This window comes from Harpia harpyja, chromosome 17 (assembly GCF_026419915.1).
Source record: "Harpia harpyja isolate bHarHar1 chromosome 17, bHarHar1 primary haplotype, whole genome shotgun sequence".
Classification (NCBI taxonomy): Eukaryota; Metazoa; Chordata; class Aves; order Accipitriformes; family Accipitridae; genus Harpia; species Harpia harpyja.
Genome location: NC_068956.1, coordinates 21,478,221 through 21,497,411, shown reverse-complemented (window position 1 = coordinate 21,497,411; position 19,191 = coordinate 21,478,221). Strand labels below are relative to the sequence as shown.

The 19,191-nt window shown below is 37.2% G+C and overlaps 1 protein-coding gene across 1 annotated transcript in view; it reads right to left on the bottom strand.

The window, feature by feature from the left end:
• The window catches only part of RNF17 (ring finger protein 17), a 52,690-nt gene extending 33,818 nt beyond the window's left edge, over positions 1–18,872 (bottom strand). The window contains exons 1-13 of the mRNA XM_052812964.1: positions 18,514–18,872; positions 17,763–17,854; positions 17,013–17,071; positions 15,927–15,982; positions 14,445–14,544; positions 12,166–12,246; positions 10,638–10,738; positions 9,648–9,819; positions 8,174–8,250; positions 5,790–5,864; positions 4,564–4,611; positions 4,337–4,380; positions 288–449 (exon numbers count right to left, since the gene is read on the bottom strand). Coding sequence (XP_052668924.1) covers positions 288–449; positions 4,337–4,380; positions 4,564–4,611; positions 5,790–5,864; positions 8,174–8,250; positions 9,648–9,819; positions 10,638–10,738; positions 12,166–12,246; positions 14,445–14,544; positions 15,927–15,982; positions 17,013–17,071; positions 17,763–17,854; positions 18,514–18,587 — 1,141 coding nt within the window. The 5' untranslated portion in view covers positions 18,588–18,872. The remainder of the gene's footprint in view (positions 1–287; positions 450–4,336; positions 4,381–4,563; positions 4,612–5,789; positions 5,865–8,173; positions 8,251–9,647; positions 9,820–10,637; positions 10,739–12,165; positions 12,247–14,444; positions 14,545–15,926; positions 15,983–17,012; positions 17,072–17,762; positions 17,855–18,513) is intronic.
• Between the last annotated feature and the right edge of the window lie 319 nt (positions 18,873–19,191).

Sequence of the window (19,191 nt, the reverse complement as noted above, 5' to 3'; positions counted from 1 at the left end):
AGGTGTTTCAACTGCTGGTTACTCTAAGCACTCAATTTGTTGAAGTTGTGAAGAACTGCAGTCTTTTTTACTTCTATCATTTTTGTTTATATGCTTTAATAAAAGTCTACTTTACTGAACAATGTGTATGTACAATGTTTCCCAAAAAGCATTAAATGTAGGTCCCAGAACATATAAGAACAGCTTACTATGTAAAGGGGGGCGGGGGAAAGAATATTATATTAAGGAAGGCATACTGCAAGAGAGTATTTTAAGCTAACGTAGACCTTTAGAAATTAATAATTTACCTAGTTCCAAAACATCTGAAGGGAAGAGATACGAACTCTTTTTACAACAAAAGTTTTTCAATTTCTTCTCCAAAACCCCTGCTTCTTTCTTCTGTGAGTATCTCCGAACGTAGAAGTGGCATGGATTTATAACATGGCTTACAAACACTAGTTCTGTCGAACCTGAGTAAGACATAAAACAGATTATTAAACACTCTCCAAGTAACTCCAACAGATATTATTAGACATGTGACTGGGTTTATGTTGCATTAATCATGATAACATTACCTCAAATAGCTTTTAATCTGACAAGTCTACTCACACTTCTTTCAAACTAGTTACCATGTTTGCTTTCTGATTAAATCCACTCCTTTGAACTACCTCCCTTATGCTACCCTGCAAAACAAAAGGCTGTCTTGCTGCTTACAAATTGGTAGCCTGAATTTAAGTAGGTAATTCAGAGTTTGTATTCCCTCTATTTAACAGAGAAATAGGAAGCTTCTAGAAAGCAAATTAGAGAGATTAAGACTCCTACTTTTAAGAACAGGTATGCTAAGCACTTTTGTATAGTTATTCAGTGATAATACATGAAGATCAAGCAATGACCTGAAGGTAGCCAAGAGATGACCCTATGTAAGACAGTACTTCAGACTAAGCATCCAAATCCTTTGTACTGCAGGTACCTCCCTTGATTTGGAATCCAAAATGCAGGTTTCTCTTTCCGAAGCTACTCACTGAAGGTGGTGAATGGGTCAGAAGGTTTTAGAAGCCCAGCAACTCAACTCCTACACGAGTATTTTACACCACAAAACTTCCTGCAGGAGTAGATAGCATCATCCAGATCCAATGCCTCCTGTGTGACTTATCAGGGGACAGCAAACAGATTTGCCGCATCCTAGAGCACTGCCATCTCTGTGCCCATCTCTGAACTACAACTGATGGTGGGCAAAAGATGATACAAAGAATCTGGGATTTGAAACATTCTGAGCATGTACACAGGACTGTGCTTGCAAGTTTAGGAAATGCAGTGTCCAGAACGATGCAAGATTACTCTTGGGCATTTCCAGTGGAAAAGATGGTATCTGAGTAAAAAGTCTGAATGACTCGAAAGATTTCACCTATAGGTACACTAACTCTTCTGGATTATCCCTGGTCACCATCTCCAATGATGTGATGAGTCAGCTAGCCTGTCTTAAGTAGACCAGGAAAAGCACATATTAACAGCCGCTTCACTACATCAGTGGAGGCTGATACCTCCAGCCATAAACAGTAACAGGAGCTGGGCCAGTTCTGGATCACTAAAGCCAGGTGGATCCAGAAGAGATGTCTTTAAACTGTTTGATTATGTTCCTTAAACTAAATGCAAACGAAAAATCCCAACAAACCACGTCTGCCTGAAAAGGATTTGAAAAATTTATCAAATATTATTCATCTGATAACTAACCCTACTAGCAAGAGAGAATGAAAACCTCATTATATCAAACTTCAAATTCTGCTTCCCATAATCCAAAAAGATCCAGTGTTGCACAAAATACTTATTTTAGCATATTACTGATAAAAACAATCACATCAGGTAACTCTGTGATCATTTCACCTCTTAAGATGTTGTTCTTCTAGTGTATATGTGAGAGATACCCAAACTTATGCATCTGGTAAGGCTCAAACATCACACAACTGTAATAGCTGTGAGGAGTTTCTCTTCTCTCCATGCAAATTCTTGGATATCTAACAAAGGGTGAGCACACACTACACTAACTTCAGTATGAGCATTAGAAGAATTTCTCTACTAACTACTTATTTCCAAAGAATTTGTTATGGACTTAAACTGCTCAAAATCCCTAAAGCTTTGTCAAGTCTCATTAAGAGCAGCCAGTGAATTCAGAAGTTATTGGACAGGAAATTGTCAGGGGAAAGCACATTTATATGACTCTGAGGTTAAAAAAACCCAAACAACAAAAATGCAATTTCCTTAATCGTTTTTCTTTGCTAATACTATTTTGTGTCCTAGATTAAGGCACATCTTTTTGCAGCAGTGCTTCTTCCTCTGTCAACTTCTTAGGTCAGTTTCTTTCTTTCCCAATACTGTGACTTCTACTCTTCATTACCATCTACACTCAACAATGAACAAAGCTCAAAGCACTGCACAAACTGTGCCTACAGAATTTCTGAAGTAACTTATTTCCTCAAACTGCTCTCTGTTTTGTACATTTATCTGTTCACTCACAATTTAGAAAACCAAACACAGATGGAGGGAGAACAAGACAACAGTTCAAAATTCAGTATATAAACTACTAAGAAATGGGTCTCACTGTTCACAGCAAGCACTGCAATCATTATGTCAAGTATCTGCCAGGTGTTGAGAAACACTGCCAACATTGAGTTTCTGAAAGCTGCTTGGGACTTCTTGTATTGCATCTTCCAACTACATGGTTTTATGGCAAATCTAAAAGATAGTATAGTCTTTACATTAGCGAGGAGAGCAGGCCAGGGAGTGTTTTTGCAGAGCAAAACTGCTGGTACTAAGAATGACATCTGCACTGTAAGCACCTCTCAAACTAGTTTTAACTGGAGGGAAATCAATTCATGTGCCCCAAGTCTGCTCTTACATGTGAGCAAATACATGCTAACTAGGGACGGTCAGGAGATCTGCTTCCTAGTACCTTCCTGATCCCAACTCGAATGCTAACGTATGTGTCCAACTCTCCAACAAATTCCTGTGTCTGCTCTCACCGCTGAGAGGATGGGTCCCTTCTAGTGAACTAAACCATTTACCAGATAGGAAAAACACTAACCAGCTTTGTGTTGAAGAGGTGTTTCCTTCTTGAAGAGTTTCTTCCTCTGTTCATCAGCATGACATTCTGTGGGAAACTCTGTTTGTTTATTGTTTTAGGAGAAAAGTTTAGTGAATTAGGTTACTTAAGTATTTATATGTATGTAGTAAAGCAGCAAACACAGTAAAGAGAAATTACATGTATTGTAAGAATACTGCAAAGGCAAAAACTCTCATATCTCCTATGACTGAAACAGAGGCGCACACAGTGAGTATGTGCATGTGGCCAGCCCACATGCTAATTCCAAGATCATAAAACTATCATTAAAATTCTTAAGATTCAAGACATGCAAAATTCATGTAACACTGCAGTTTGAAGGAATTTTGTTCTGACAAGAGTTTTGTGAAGTCCACGGGGATTCTGTAATATGCTATTTTAGACAGTTGTGCCCAAGCTCTGGAATTTACTTCACCTTGATCACAGCTATATGCTACCACAATTACTCTCGCATACTACCCTACCCTCTCCCTCATCCTCCCCAAGCATTACTTATCATAGGGAATTTCTAGATATGTTGTGGACACAGAACACTGAAGTTAAGCATCTTAATTATACTGGGGGATGCATCTATCTATTCCCCCCCCTATTATCTAACTGGAATTTCCACGTTCCAACTTGTTCCTAACATCTTCAGCCCTACCCCCGAGTACCTCCTGGCACCGGCTTGGTAGGCTCTGCTGGACTCACTCCAGTATGACAGTGACTTTCAGTACTTCAGGGTCCAAAGCTGGACACAGTACTCCAGACTCAGCCTCACATGAGCCTACCAGAGGGGAAGGATCACGTCCTGGACCTGTCAGCTACACTCTTACTACTACAGTCCAGGGAAAACCTGACAAGCTGAGGAACCTAATCGTTACTGCCAGTTAACATAGGACAATACCCTGACAGAAGATTCAGGAAGCCAAGGGACCTGCCAGAAAAGCACTCTCCAGGAGCCAATGTCAGAAACTCTGAGGGGGACCGTAGTAACTAAGAGTTAAAGAAAATCATCCAGGCAGACACAGGAACTTATGACTCCTCTTTGAGAGGACTTCTAAGAAAGTTTTCACTAAGCTAAGCTGAAGGAGGACAAAAAAGAAAAAATGCTAGCTCAAAGGAAGATAAAGCGAAATACAGAGATCATTAAAGAATTCGTATGAGCTAGGTATAACTACAAACACACAACATAATACAGAACATAAATAATATCATACTTGACAACAGAACACTGAAAGCATCAGGTATTAAGAAACTTACTTTCCAGGTCATCTTCAAATATTTCTTCTATTATGACATCAGGGCTGGATGGAGATTTGGGTAGCGCAGGAATACTCTGATGACGTATCATAGGAAGCATTTCTTGTACTTGAGTATTTTTCACTTCTTTGTGAACACCTAGTTTATTTTCAAGAGCCTTTATTTTACTTTCTCTGCTAAGTACTGGAAGAATATTCTCTACAGATGATTGAATATAGCAGCCTGGCTTTTCTTCTTTGTCATCAAGGATAAGACTGTGTTGTACATTATCTTCACTACATTTGGGAAAACATTTATTTGGAGACAAATTAATACAATCCAGTATGTTTTCAGAAAAGCACACAAGTCAAAGCAAAGGTTTTATTAAGAACATATCACTGTGTTAAGAAAACACCTCATAAAAGCTTACTGAAATAAACTGTGTTATGTTGTTGAGTACCAAGACAACAAAAACAGTAACATGATTTCTGAAGTCTAAGAAGGATTGGCATAGAAATGGCACATATTCTTGGGCACAGCTCAGTACAAGAGCTACCTCTGCTTAAATAATGAGAGGCCACAAGTACAAATACAAAGTATTTGAAAAAAATGTTAATAATGTGATAGATAGTTCACCTTAAAAGCAAAAGGCATGTCAGATGCTTTTGTACTAACAGTTACTCTTCACTGTAATCTGGAGGATTTTAAAATATTACAGTATGCAGTAAGCCTTTTTTAACATAACCAGTGCTAACTAAATGGCCATAGCAGCAACTCTATTCTATTTTCTCAAGTTCTTGTCAAAGACTGCAAGGAAAAATAAATAAAGAGTACTAATAAAATAAAAGCAATTGTAATTTTTAAAACAAGCTTTTTCTGGTTCAAGTTCATTTTAAGTAATTTCTTTTGGCATTTGATGCAATCAGTATTTAGACTGTGAAGTAGAAATACTACAAATTTCAGTATTTGCTGTTGATTTTAGATTTATTTACACTTATATGAAGTAATTTTCATATGCTGAAATGATAAACATCTCTATTACGTGTACTATGAACATGTAGATGTGGTGCTTAGGGACACGGTTTCGTGATGGACGTGGCAGTGTTATGTTTACGATTGGACTCTATGATCTTAAAGGCCTTTTCCAACCTAAATGATTCTATAATTGTATCATTAAATGCCAGCCGAAGCTGAAAAGCACACAGCATAAAAAAAATCTTGATAACTTGAGTGATATGCTGAAATATAGTTGGGTGAAACACAACTAAAACTGAAATGCTAACCAGATTAATTGGAATGCTGATTGAAATACCAGCATCTGAAGTTTTGCTTTGTTTCCTTATACTCTTAGAAACCCCTAATCATATACAGATTTTTTTTTTTTTATTTTTAAATTTAATCTCCAATAAATACTTAACCATTAGAAGAACAGGTAGGTTACTGTACCTAACCTCTTTATTAAAAAAATACTTACGGCCCTGCTGTTCCCCATTCAATCTTGCCCAAATTTTTTAACAAAGATGTAATCTCATCAGTGTTTAGGAAAAACCTCGAGAGAAGAAATATTACAGAAGGTAACACAAATACCTAAATCACTCTTGGCAGTCTTGAGTTGTATGATATATTTCAGCACAATATTCACAGAGGGGCAAAATATGAGATTAATTACCTACTCCAGTTTTATTCCTCCACTCCCATTAACAACAGATTTAATTGCTCGTATCTTCACATTCATACTTAAAAACTCTCTTGCCTTTTGCTTTCTCTCTCATGCAGAGTACTCCAACATTCACTTAATGAGTTTTCACACCCACACCCAGTTTAGTTCAATAAATTATTCTGCACAGAAAGAATTCTCCAACAGTCCTGAAGAACAAAACCATACCTGAAGTCCAAAATGTATGTTCTTTTTGTTTATTGCTTCACTAATAAACAGATGTTTCCTTTACTGATGAAAGCTAGCAAAATCTTTTAAGTACTTTTACAGTTAGGCTAACAGAACTGTAAATACAACTTCATTCAATCAAATCCTTCGCTTTGCTGTCCAGTTATAATGAACAATTTGTGAAAACTGAAGTGTAAGCAGTCCATCTTTTCTTCTCCCCACCCCTTCAGGAATGTATCTACTCTTCGTTGTACAGTATTTTATATCTCCAGAATGTGCCTCAACTCCTATGCACCACCTAGTTGTGATTTTTTCACCTTTGGTGTTATTTTGGAGTGGCACCAGCACGTGAGGCCTTTATACTCATCCTTCATCAGATTTTTTCCCCTCTTTTGTTCAAGTTCTTGAAAGGTCTTCCAATGCAAACAAATTTGATTTTGTCATGTTTTAGCTTTCTTCTAGGTTGGGAGCTTGCCATTGTGCATCTAACTAGGCTTCTCTGAAGTTCTCATTCACTGCTGACATCATCTTCAAATTAGGCCCTACCCACCAAGTCACTGAGTTTACTAAAAGATGATTTTAAATATTGCTCTATGCATATTCTAATGACTCAACTAACATACGACAGGAGGAGTCATAATTTTTGTCAAGCATTGGAACAGGCTGCCCAGGGAAGTGGTTGAGTCACCATCCCTGGAGGCATTTGTCTGAGAGAGCTGGGGCTGTTTATCCTGGAGAAGAGAAGGCTCCAGGGAGACCTTATTGCAGCCTTTTGATACTTAAAAGGGTGCTTATAAGAAAGATGGGGACAGACTTTTTAACAGGGCCTGTAACAATAGGACAAGTGGTAATGGTTTTAAACTAAAAGAGGGTAGATTCAGACTAGATACAAGAAATTTTTTACAATGAGGGTGGTGAAACACTAGAATAGGTTGCCCAGAGAGGTGGTAGATGCCCCATCCCTGGAAACAGTCATGGCCAGGTTGGACAGGGCTCTGAGCAACCTGATCTAGTCCAAGATGTCCCCGCTCATTGCAGGGGTTGAACTAGATGACCTTTAGAGGTCCCTTGCAACCCAAACCATTCTATGATTCTGTGATTTAAAAGACACGTAGACACAGTGCTTAGGGACATGGTATAGTGGTAGACTTGGTAGCGTTAGGTTAACAGTTGGACTCGATGATCTTAAGGGTATTTTCCAACCTAAATAATTCTATGATAATTTTTCACACTTTGCATGCAAGTAATCAACCTTGAGCTTCATTCCTCTGTGCCAGTCAGAATCTGATGGCACACAACCACTCTATGCCCCAGACTAGTTCCATGTCTTGAAATATAATGGGATCCCCAATATGTTCCAACCTAACACCATCTTTGTTCTGTCCCTCCATCCTTCCTGAATGTGGCCTTTATACACTAGGATAACAGTACTCCGACCAGCCTTAGGACCAAGCTGCACAGGGTCAGCTGTACCACAGCCACGACACATTTTCTTGCTCATTTCTGGCACAGAAATTGTATTTGTCAATTTCAAGGAGGGCAACATGGTAATTTGGATTTCCCACGAATTTCCTCTTAGACTTCAGTGCCCCAAAAAGCATTTAAGCCTTTCCTGAAGGTAAGAAACAGATTCATTTTTTAAAAAATAAGCTATTATTTCACCAATTTATTTTTACTTACAAGGGAAGGAGAGGAAGCTTAAAGTGTGGCAGAAGCCTGTCAAGAATTTTCTAAATGCATATATATTTGTTTACATAGCAGCAAATTGTATGTGCTTTCTCCCTGATCCTCAGATGAAGGCTACTGTGCAGTTAGTGATGAGTTTGTATACATCTGAACTAGTAGTTTTTCAGTAAAACGCAAATGAAGCAGCTCGATTTCTGCTGTTTAACTGTTAAATGAACAGATTTTGTAATTAAGATAACCAGTGCACCCATTTACCTCCCAATATACCTCCCACTCCAGTCATTTACCTTGGAGATATTTTTTCCTTCAAACTATTCACTCTTGAGAGCTCAGCCTCAACTGGCAACTTTAAATTATAAATAACCTGAAATTAAGAAGTACAGTCTTAGCTTCTATTATACAAAAAGCAGATTATACAGGCACCTATTATCTACAGCATGACAAAGCCAGAGTATGACATCTTTAATTTTACAGAAAAAAACCTGAGAGCTTACTCATTAACGGCCAATAGCCAATTCTCAATTATGCCTTCTTACACTGGTAAGACCTAATGGTTGGGGATTTTGTAACATTAGCATGTAAACAGAAGCAGGAGCCAGATTTTCCTTTTGTATGAACAGCTACTAGAAGGTGACTTCTAAGTAAGAAGGTAGGCCTATGGGAGGACAGTGGTGGATGCCAGCTCCCGAAAGTCATACTGGGCAAGGTGGAGGCAAGTGACAGAAAAAAGGAGGGATCAGATTTATTTTTCTGGGTCAGATGAGACAGACTTAAGTTTCTTCACACAGAAAGTGACAACTGGATGCAGGGAACACGACAGTCTAAAAATCACACTACTTCAAAGAATGATGAGACCAGTTATTAATTATTTTTCTCAATACAAGGACTACAAAGGCTCCAAATTAAATTACTGGGTAGCGCATTTAGAAAGAACAGAGAGTGCTATTTTACGTACAACTCATTTTAAATATTAAAACGTGGAACTCACTGCCACTGTGTATGAATACACACATATAAGGTACATATGTACACACACAGCCACAAGCATTATGAAGACATTCAAGGAAGAGTTACACAAGCTTATGACAGAATGAGGTAATGTTTAGTCAGTGTAACAACCCTGATGTATCCTACTGATTATAAAATCCTTAACCTTCAACTTCCTCTACTCACTAAATGCCCAGGTTCTTAGATTCTTCCTCCAAGCATCTTTTCCTCTCTGTTGTCAGAGACAGGAGATTTCACAGGATGGACCTTTGGTCTGATACAGCCAGCAGGTAGTGTGGGTTTCTAGGAACAGCAGATATGATGGGGAGGAAGAATGGAAGTAAAGGCCTGGGACCAAGAGGATCAGAGGAGCATGGCTATTAATTCTGGAGTAGTTCAGTGAGAAGGTTGGGAGAGCTCTGGAATGGGAAAGGCTGGAGAGGCTTCTAAAGTGCTGAAAACACTGCCCTTTCACTGATCTGTGAAAACTGTGTCGCAGTTTTCCTGTCCTCCCCCTCCATTTGCTGTTTCAGACAGCACGCTCTTCAAGGCAAGAATCATCTTTTTTTGTTTCACATCAGTTGCCAGACCCTAATTTGTGACCAAGACCAAATATAAACTCTGTGTGTGCATGTATAGAGGTGGGGTAAGAATACATTACTGAAAAAATCTCAATATTAAAGTCAGCAAACTGAAAGACGGATCACAGAAATTTTCAATCCAAATTTGAATATATTCATTAAAAATTATTTCGCAGTGCAAGAATTTAACTACCTGAGCGAGATCACAATAGGTTCTTACAGAAGGTGTAATTTTTAATTCCTTTGCAATCCTAATGGCACCAATCAAGCACTTTTTCTTCTCTTCAATGACTTCCTTAGCTTTTGCAATACCAGCAGTGTAGTTGTTGATGCTCTTCACTAACTCTGCAAACAATTTCCTTTTCCTGTATTAAAAACATTACTTTTCAGAATTTAATAAGCACTTAGCCATACAGATTCAAATTTCAACTATAACACACAACTGCCAGTTATACCTCTATAAAGTGGATACATCTCACACAGAAATGTTATTTTCCTCAAAGAGTGAAAAGCATGGAAAGCCCGCTTAATGATCGGATGAACCACAAAAGTTAAGAGTTCACACTGAAAAGCCACTTTGTTTGGAGAAACATTTTTTTTACTGAATGTTTAAAGCACTTTTCCATTCAAGCCTCCTGATATTCCACACGTATCCAACTGAAAACTAAACAGTTGGATTTTATAATTCAGTCTATCAAGATATCAGATCCCCCTCTCAGGGGCTCTTCTGGAATCCTAAGCTTTCACACCCCCCCTAAACCTGAAGATATAAGTATTTTTGTAAATAAAAAAAAAAGTGTCCTTGGGCTTCTATCAGCTTGAAAATCTGCAGAAAGTCAATTTTTAAAAAAATTATTCTTGCTGTTAAACTGATCATCCACTAATGGCAGTATCAAAAACCCCTCAAAACTGAGATATTTCAGAAAACTAACATAATTAAGACCAAGTTTTTTCTTTTTTTAAAGAGCAGAGGCTGCATAAGCTACTGTTTTCCAACCATGCAAACCAGCTCCAAAATGCCACTATGAAAGGGCAAAAATATTGCACAAAAATTAGAGACAGGTATTATGAAATACTGCTACGAGGAAGACTGAAAATTTATTTCCAATTCTTTTATCTGAATTAGAAACAACTTCTTGATAAAAATAACTCACCCCCACCATCCTAGAAACCAGATTACTACCTTGAAAGGAGAGAAGTAATAAGTTCATCAAATGTTCTATCTGCAGTTTCTCCAACTTTGTCTCCTTCCTGCTTCACTTTCAATTCCAAGTATTCCAGCATCTATTTCATTCAGTATTGAATAAACATGCATTTATTATTTCAGTATTCTCACATTACTTTTTTTTCGAATTCAGAACAGAACAGAAGCAATGAACAGTAAGACAGTGATCAATACACCAGCAGGATTGACGCTTAAACCAATTATAGCTCATTAATCCCTTTGATTTCTCTAATTTTAATCAGCTCATGCTGTCTGGATCCTCACACCAACTGAAGTCTTTAGGTCTACTGAGGGAAGAAACACACAGATCTTGGGCACACTGCCTCACCTTCCTTACTTGACATTCTAATACAGCACCATACACAGGTAACCAGCATGCTAAGATTTCTACTGTTTTTTTAAACTCATTGTGAGCATAAAGGAAAAAAAAAAAAAGATTCTTCCTCTGGCTAAGCATTGCTTTTGTTGCTATAGTTACATTTAATGAAGAGACTATGGAAAAAAAAATATCTCAGTAACGCAACACTGCTTTGGCAATTCTCAGTCTTTGTTGAAAAGCTGTTGGAAGACCACAGTTGCATGCATGAGTTGTTATATTAGAGCTGCTGTAATGGTAGGTTTTTACAAGATGCTATTAGTATATGAATTAGGTATTTAATGTGACTTTGCTTAACTGACAGAGTGGCCACTGCAAAAAAACAAGTTAGAAAGGGAATGGAAAGCAGGTTCTAAGGACACTTCATGCCACACTTACTAGAATGAATTTGCTTTAAGTTTTTTGATCATTAAACGCTTCTATGCCTGGGTATCTTAGAATACATATAAAATGTAAATAAATGGCACAGACAGAACTGCAAGCTTTTCCACAGCACATTTAATAAGAGTTACAGTTTAAATAAAATAATTATCATTGATGAAGTTCGTAGGTTACTCACTAAAACCTATTAACAGCATTATCCAGTATTCTAGGATTCTTCCTGTATTTTATACTGTGCATAAAAATGCATTACTTGATTTATATGTTTTGCATAGTGTCTGTTAAAATCATTACTTCTGTTGCCCATACCATTTCTTTTCCAGCTTTAAATCCAGAAAGAGGCATGTGAAAACTAGAAAGTTAGCATAGTTGCTAAAGCAAAAACAAATGCTGAATTTTACCCTGATCCAAGGAAACACAAGCTTAGTACTTAAAGACTGGCTTATATATGGTTCTGCTAAATATATGGATTGACCTATTAACTTTAAATTATGCATAGGCTTATGTACTCCTTTCCTGTAGTCTGTAAACTCCAGACTATAGCCCGAGTTTGAACAGCTGTGTATTCACAGCAACAGCACAAACAGTTGAAGGATAAAAGAGATGTCAAAACCAAGGCAGTAAAAGCATGTTTAAATAGCTTGTTAATGGGCAACTACTCATAACAAAAAGCTTCAATCAACGATAGGATTTAATATTTCATGATTTATTTAACTTATTTTCACCTACCTCATCGGCATCATGTAAGTGGCTGAGATTACAAATAGCTACACACAAAGCTTCATCAATATCTTCCATAGTTTTGCTGTCCTGGGGAAAGATTTGCCAATGAATATAAAGTTGCTTGTATGACTAGAAGACAAGATGAGCTATATTAATTTGCTGTGTTGACAAAGAAGCACTTGATGTGGGTGACTGATGATCTGTGTAAGGCTCTGAGCAGCTCTATAGCTGCAAACAGGGCCAAAATACTTAGCTCACCTGAATTACACTGAGAACGTTTACATTGTAGTATTTCTGAAACATGGATTCTAAATTTGTTTGTTTGCTAAATACATGCAATTTATTTGCACACACCATACACACAAAAACCAAATGAAAAGATAGTACATGAAGGAAAAGCAAAAGAAAGTTACTTATAGAGAGGAAAGAAAACATGCAAGATTGAAGAATGGGAATACTACAGCCTAGAAAAAAGTAAAATAGTTTTCCCCAAATGATATTCCTAAATAACAAAAATAAAAAAATGTAATAAGCTCTCTGTGTTATGCTGATACAAGAAAAGACAATAAAACACTTGCATATGAATTGGCACAGAAGCAAATATACATACAGAAATGTCTCATTTTTGTCACTGGCACTACTAAAGCTAGTGTTAAAAGTACTGGTTAGAGTGCTGGTATTTTGCTAAAAGCAAAATGAGATCATCATCAGCTGGGAACGCCCCCAAAAGTCAGGGATGGTGCTGTGTAAGTCTGTCACTATTAGGCAACCAGTTCACCTTTCCAAAAGGCAACTTAACTAACATGCAAACATCTCCAGTTTCTAAAGGGTTCCTCACAACTGTTAACAAACACAAACTACAGAGAAATTAAAGCTTAGAGTTCAAAAACCTGAAATAGTTCTGCCTCTGACCACACACTGGTGAAAGCGTCTGGAAGTGCTGCTCACAATCTGGGAGAAATTACACACATCATTATGGAGTTTATTAAAGATATTTATTGTCACCTTCATCTCTAGAACTTTCCAATTAATGTTATCTGAATATCTCTGACTAATTATGTCTCCATCCTAGGAGCAGAAAAAGGGAAGAAAACCCTCATCCTATTATGACTTTAACTGTGTTAGGAATACTTCCTATGACAACTATTCCCACTCTATTTTAAGCAGCTGCAAGGAGACATAGGTAAAAATGTCATGGAATTACACTGCTCCCTCTCTACTTTGTGGTTCTCATTATGACCAATGACTCAGTAATAAAAATCCTTCCAAAACTCAAAGGACATGGGTATACTCATTCAGTAATGTAAGAAATGATACTGCCAAAGATCTAGTAATCACCAACCATAAAATAAAGGAGTCTGAAAAAAACTGAAGAAACAAAAGTAAGTAGTAGTTAGGCTAGGATCTCAATAAATGTGGGTTTTCACATAAGCTCATTCTCAACAACTTTCTCCAAAAAAAGAAAATATTCTGTCAACAGAAGAGCTGACTACCATCAAAATATTACTTATGACCTCAAACTCAAAGATACTTCAAAAGATAACCTCAGGCTATTTCCTTTAATACTCTGTCAACAGTAATACATTGACATTTAAAGTAACATGACGCATCTTTACGACTTTATATTTTCAAACTTTAACAGTCACTGTAACAAAACTACCTAAGAAGCCAAGACAGACATTCGCAAGTTATGATTCTTTCAAGGTAACTGTACAAGACAATCTCCATAGAAGAAAATGGGACTGGCACAGGATGTATCATTCATTTCCATTTTATTCTGTCATTTTAAAATATCCACAACATTAGTTCACCCAGCCTAAAACTTCACAAACCTCATTCAGAAAGACCAAGTTAGAAAACTTATTAGAATGTTTCAAGAGAGGCCCATTTGTCCAACAACCTTGTTGCCCTGAATGACTACTTTAAGGATGTGTTCCACGAGCCTTGCAGCCGTCTTGAATTTAAAAAGAAATAAAAAAAGCCCCAAACCTAAATATCGTGAAGCCTTGGGTGTCTTTTAAGAAAAGCTAAATTCAAAATACATTGTTTCACAGCCAGCTGAATACACTAGCCCTCCTCAGCTATGATCTGGTTGGGTTTGAGCTGCATTCATTTTGGTAAGTGATTTTATTAACACTGTAGCTGCACATCAATTCTAGGATAAGATGGAATAATAGCGTGTAACTATTAAGGCTGAAGGTTTTTGTGTTTTAAGAAGTGCAGTATTAATTATGCATATGCAAACGTAATGAGTGAGAATATAAGGAAATTCAATATTAACACACCATATCTGCTGATGGAGCTAAAGCTGGTTTATCCCTCAGCCCACCATTTGAATAAACTGGGTGCTGAACATTTTTCTCTTCAGTATTGTGACTGAAGGGCCTGCAAAACAAAGCTTTAAGGAAAAAACCTGCACATTTAAATAAAATATCAAACTTCCCACAAATACTTTAGACACAATTTTAGTATTTCAAAATCTGTCATTAAATACATACACACACCTTCTGAAACAGAATTCACACTATGATATACTACAGATACCTCATTTTTCAAAAATTTTCCTTTCTACTAGCATCATCTTATAATTAATCTTTAGTAACTATTTTTCATCTGACAATTTTGGCAAGGCTGAACAAAACCTTAGTAGGTGATAAGTGATTTTTATCCTCAGTGAGAGTAAAATGCATGACTACTACTAACATGCCAGGATTCATTTTTCATTTGTTGCCCAAATATTTTCTTTTAGATATCCCATCAGATATTGATTAGGCTGTTAAAATCTTTAGAATACGTGACAGATACCATCTATTGACAACCTCCTAGGAAGGCTCTTATATTCTGCTGCATGGTTACCTATATCTGCTCTTCTGCAAAACACACATGGAGGTAAACAGCTGTCAAGACTCTCACAAAAACAGTCTGCATAAACCAGCCTAACTACAGGAAGGAAGCACTGTGTTGCTCTTCCTGTGCTCAGCTGGTTGTTTCTTATGGACTGTGAGAGGACTTGGAGAACACTGCTGCAGAGACCAACACCCATACATGAAATCTTGAGCTTCTATTTTACTTTGGACAAGGTCAGCGATACACATTACACACACCAATCTCAGAAGATAAATTTCCTATACCTCCCTTACAGAACAGATCAGTATAGAACAGATCCATAAGAATCATCTGGGCCTGTTTGCATTTGTATCAACATGAATCTCCACAGCAATGACAGTGGGGGGAAAGACACCCGCTTTAAGACTTCCTTCAAGTTCACATAGGCTAGACAAATAAGTGAATGTAATTTAGATATGACAATACCACTGAACATTGCTGGCATCTAATCTTTACGGCTATGACTGGTTATCTAAGCAGAAGGTGCAATGGGAACAACGGGGGGTGGGAGGAAGGAGGCGCTTCAATGATACAGTCCTACCACAGCCTGGCATTTCAGCAGTTCTCTACTCTCCCTCTGAACCCCTATCAGGGAGCTACCACAGTGCTTAAAACATTCAGTTCCAAACATTTTCAAGCCAAACCAAACTGGTTTTTTGTTGCCTTTCAATGAAATGTTATTTGTACTCAAGTGTCAAGCAAGTTGTGTTCCCACAGTACTAGACACCCATACTGAGAACACAAGTTAAGTTTAAAGAACAGATTAAAAAAAAAAAAAAATCAGCCCAAGAAAAACGGCTGGAAATGCTTGCTCGGTCAAGTCCCCTCCCACTCTGGCATCTAAACACATAAAAACCCCAGTTGAATTAATAAAGGTTTACCTTGCTAGCCTTTGTGAGTTGCCACAGCACAACCCAAGTTTAAAATCAGTTTTGGTCTAAATTCATAGGGGAGAAACAAAGCAAGTTCAAATACAGGGTTAAATCCAAGTCCCAGCAAAAAAATGTTCTATAAGCCTGTTTTCACCTTCAGTACCCCTCCCCCCCATTTCAATGAGACCAAGCTTCAAAGCAAGTGCTGTTGAATTGAGCCACAAGAGGTGTAAGAACACAGCTTTCAAGAAGCTCTGTAGCCATCAGTGTATCCTTGTGGCAAATGGTTAAGTGTTCTTAGTAAAAGGAACAATGATTTCCTGTTTGCTCTTAGTATTTTTCCTGCTATTATGTGAAACTTCTAACAAACTGCATTACTGAACCTGATGACAACTTATTTTTTCAATAAAGTTTAATGGCAGGGCTTAATTCCAAAGATTTGACTTATTTGTATTTTGCAATAAAGGCTAAATCTGAACTTCACAACAGAAAAAACAGAATGGCCACACCCTATCTTTTGCATAAATTAAAAATAAAAAAAAGCACTTAATAGTTGTCCAAAATGTAGATGTGTGAAACAAATGGCATTAGCATGTCATTAACACAGAAAAGATTCACAAACAGACCATTTTTTAAGAAACGCAGAAAGAGAAATATATTCATGACTTATGCAATACCATGCAAAGTGAAGTTGCTTTCTAAAAAAAATCTTTTAAGTCCTTTCATTTGGGAGCTGACAGGGAGATTTTTTTTTTCCCCCCAAAAAATGTACATACGCACCAGTTGCTCCCTTACACATTATGTGCAGGTGAGGGTGGAGTGGAGCTGGCAATGTGGGGAACTAATGAGGTAAAAATAAACCTTCCCTAAAAGCAGACTTTGGATATCAGATGTGCACTACATAGGTACGATGCATAATGAGAAATGCTAGCAAAGACTTGCTGGGGAGCAGGTGGTTATAAAGTGCAGGCCCTTACCTCAGAGAGGACCTAAGCTTGCTTTAATCACTTTCAATGAAAATTCCAAAGATCCTGTAATATTACTATTCAGGCCACCAGAGTGACTACAGAACAAAAAAGCTTTAGATCAACTTACTTCTGTAGAAGAGAAACCAAAAAAATCAGTGTCTTCATCCTTCACATCATCATGCAATGCTGTAAGAGCAAGCATAGGAAACGCTTGACACTGAATGTTATTAACTGTAGAGCATCTTATTCAATGAGAGGAACAGGAATACATGATCATGGGAGCAGTCTTCTAGATAGTATTCATCAACAGGAATTTGGACATTGATTTTTGTAATGACAGAATTTGAAAGCTAGAAGTCCAGATAAATAGATATGGAAGCTACATGGGAATTAGAAAAACTTATTGCATTTAATGATTAGGGTATTACATGCATGCTTAGCTTATTACGTTGCTGCTACATTCAGGACACAATAAACACATGAAAGGTAAGGCAAAAAAATGCAAAAGAAAACATGCATTCAAAATGTTTGCCTATAGTACAGGAAAAAAATTGTTTCATAAAGCATCCATAAATACGACGTACTCAACACAATTTTGCAACTCTTGGAAAAAAGATACTCAAGCAGAAAATCCCAGAAAAATGAGGTTTCTTTTAAAACAAACTTTTCAGTAGCTTTGTCAACAAAAACAGCAGGAGGGGAAGAGAAAGGTATTGATTGTTCTTGCAAAGTACTGAAAATGTAGTAAATAAACAATGCATTAATCAAATCTGGCAGCCCATCTATTGTCTTTAACAGACCACATAAAATATAAATTAACAGTGAATACTACACCACAAAATTGCTGGAATTAAGAGTCAAGATCCAAAAGCCTTACCTTTCATACTCAGAGCTTTTGATATATGACACAAATCACTGTTTCTCTGATTTGGTTCCGCAAAATCCTCTTTTAGTATCTCAAGACATTGCCTTCAGAAGTAAAAGTAAAGGTTTAAGATCGTTAGGGATATCAACCAAATACAAATTCTGACTTGCAGCTCTCTTAAAACTAGGCTTACCACTTTTTACGAAATGACATTATATAGAAGGTGCAGTTAATAAAACACGCACCGCACACAAAAATTTTGTTATCCTCTTTTAACTGGAGGAAAAGCAATTTAGCTCTATGATACTGAATTTGTCATCCACAAAGGTGGTACTAGAGCTTTTAGGTATGCAGAACCAGCATTTAAGTTAACTAGAACCAACATTAATAAACTGTTATATAATCAGCTTTCATCATATTCATTCTACAGTTATTTAACTAAAAATACATTGAACAGATCAACGGTGATTTATTTACTTATACAATATACATGCAGACCAATACAAGATATTGGTAGCCTAATAACTCAGTATTTGACAACATCCCAAGAAGCATTTAAAATTTCTTTTTCCCTGAACCTAGTCCAAAAGCTAAAACTTTCCACAAACTGCATATTTTACACATGTAACACATAAAAATGGACTCACTTGCAACACTGCAGAACACAAACATCATTTTCTACATTTCCTCAATACTATTTCCTGATAATTATATTGTCAGAACTTAAAATAAAGCCAATAGAGTAATCTCAACATTCACATACCTTAGAGCTTTCATTTTTCTTCTCTTAAGCTCTTCATTACTGTCATCCACCAAGAACTCTTGGTTTCTACTCATGATGGTGTCTGACTTTAAAAAAAAAAAAAAAAGTGACAAATTCTCTACAACATACACATTTCATTGCTTGAGCAAACACTACAGAGTGTGAATCACTTGGCAGAGTAAAATGAAGAAGATACACACAAAATTAACAAAAAACATACACCTATTTTTTCCTTGGAAAGCAAATCTTTTAACTGCAACAAACCGCTGGCCTGTTTTGTACTATCCAGCTACTCCACTAGATACACTACTCCACCCCTAACTTTACCACTACCAGACACAGCAGGAGACACCACTACTAGTCGTCAAACCTCCTTCCTAATCATATATCCTCAGTACGATTATTCCTCTTTTCTGCAGTATCTCAATGCTGTAGTTTCACACCCTGTTTGCAATCCACCATGTATACTGACCCCGACTCCTTTCCTTAATGCCTGCTACCATTTGTTTTCCCTTCTGTATTTGCTTATACACAGCTTCTACACCTCTCCCGCGGGTTTTTTTTTGTTGGTTTTTTTGTTTGTTTTTTGCTACTCGACGAGAGAGGTGCTCTTTCTTCCCAGCCGGCGCCCAGAGCACCACTGCCGCTGCAGGTGCCGCAAGGCCGCCGGTAAAAGGC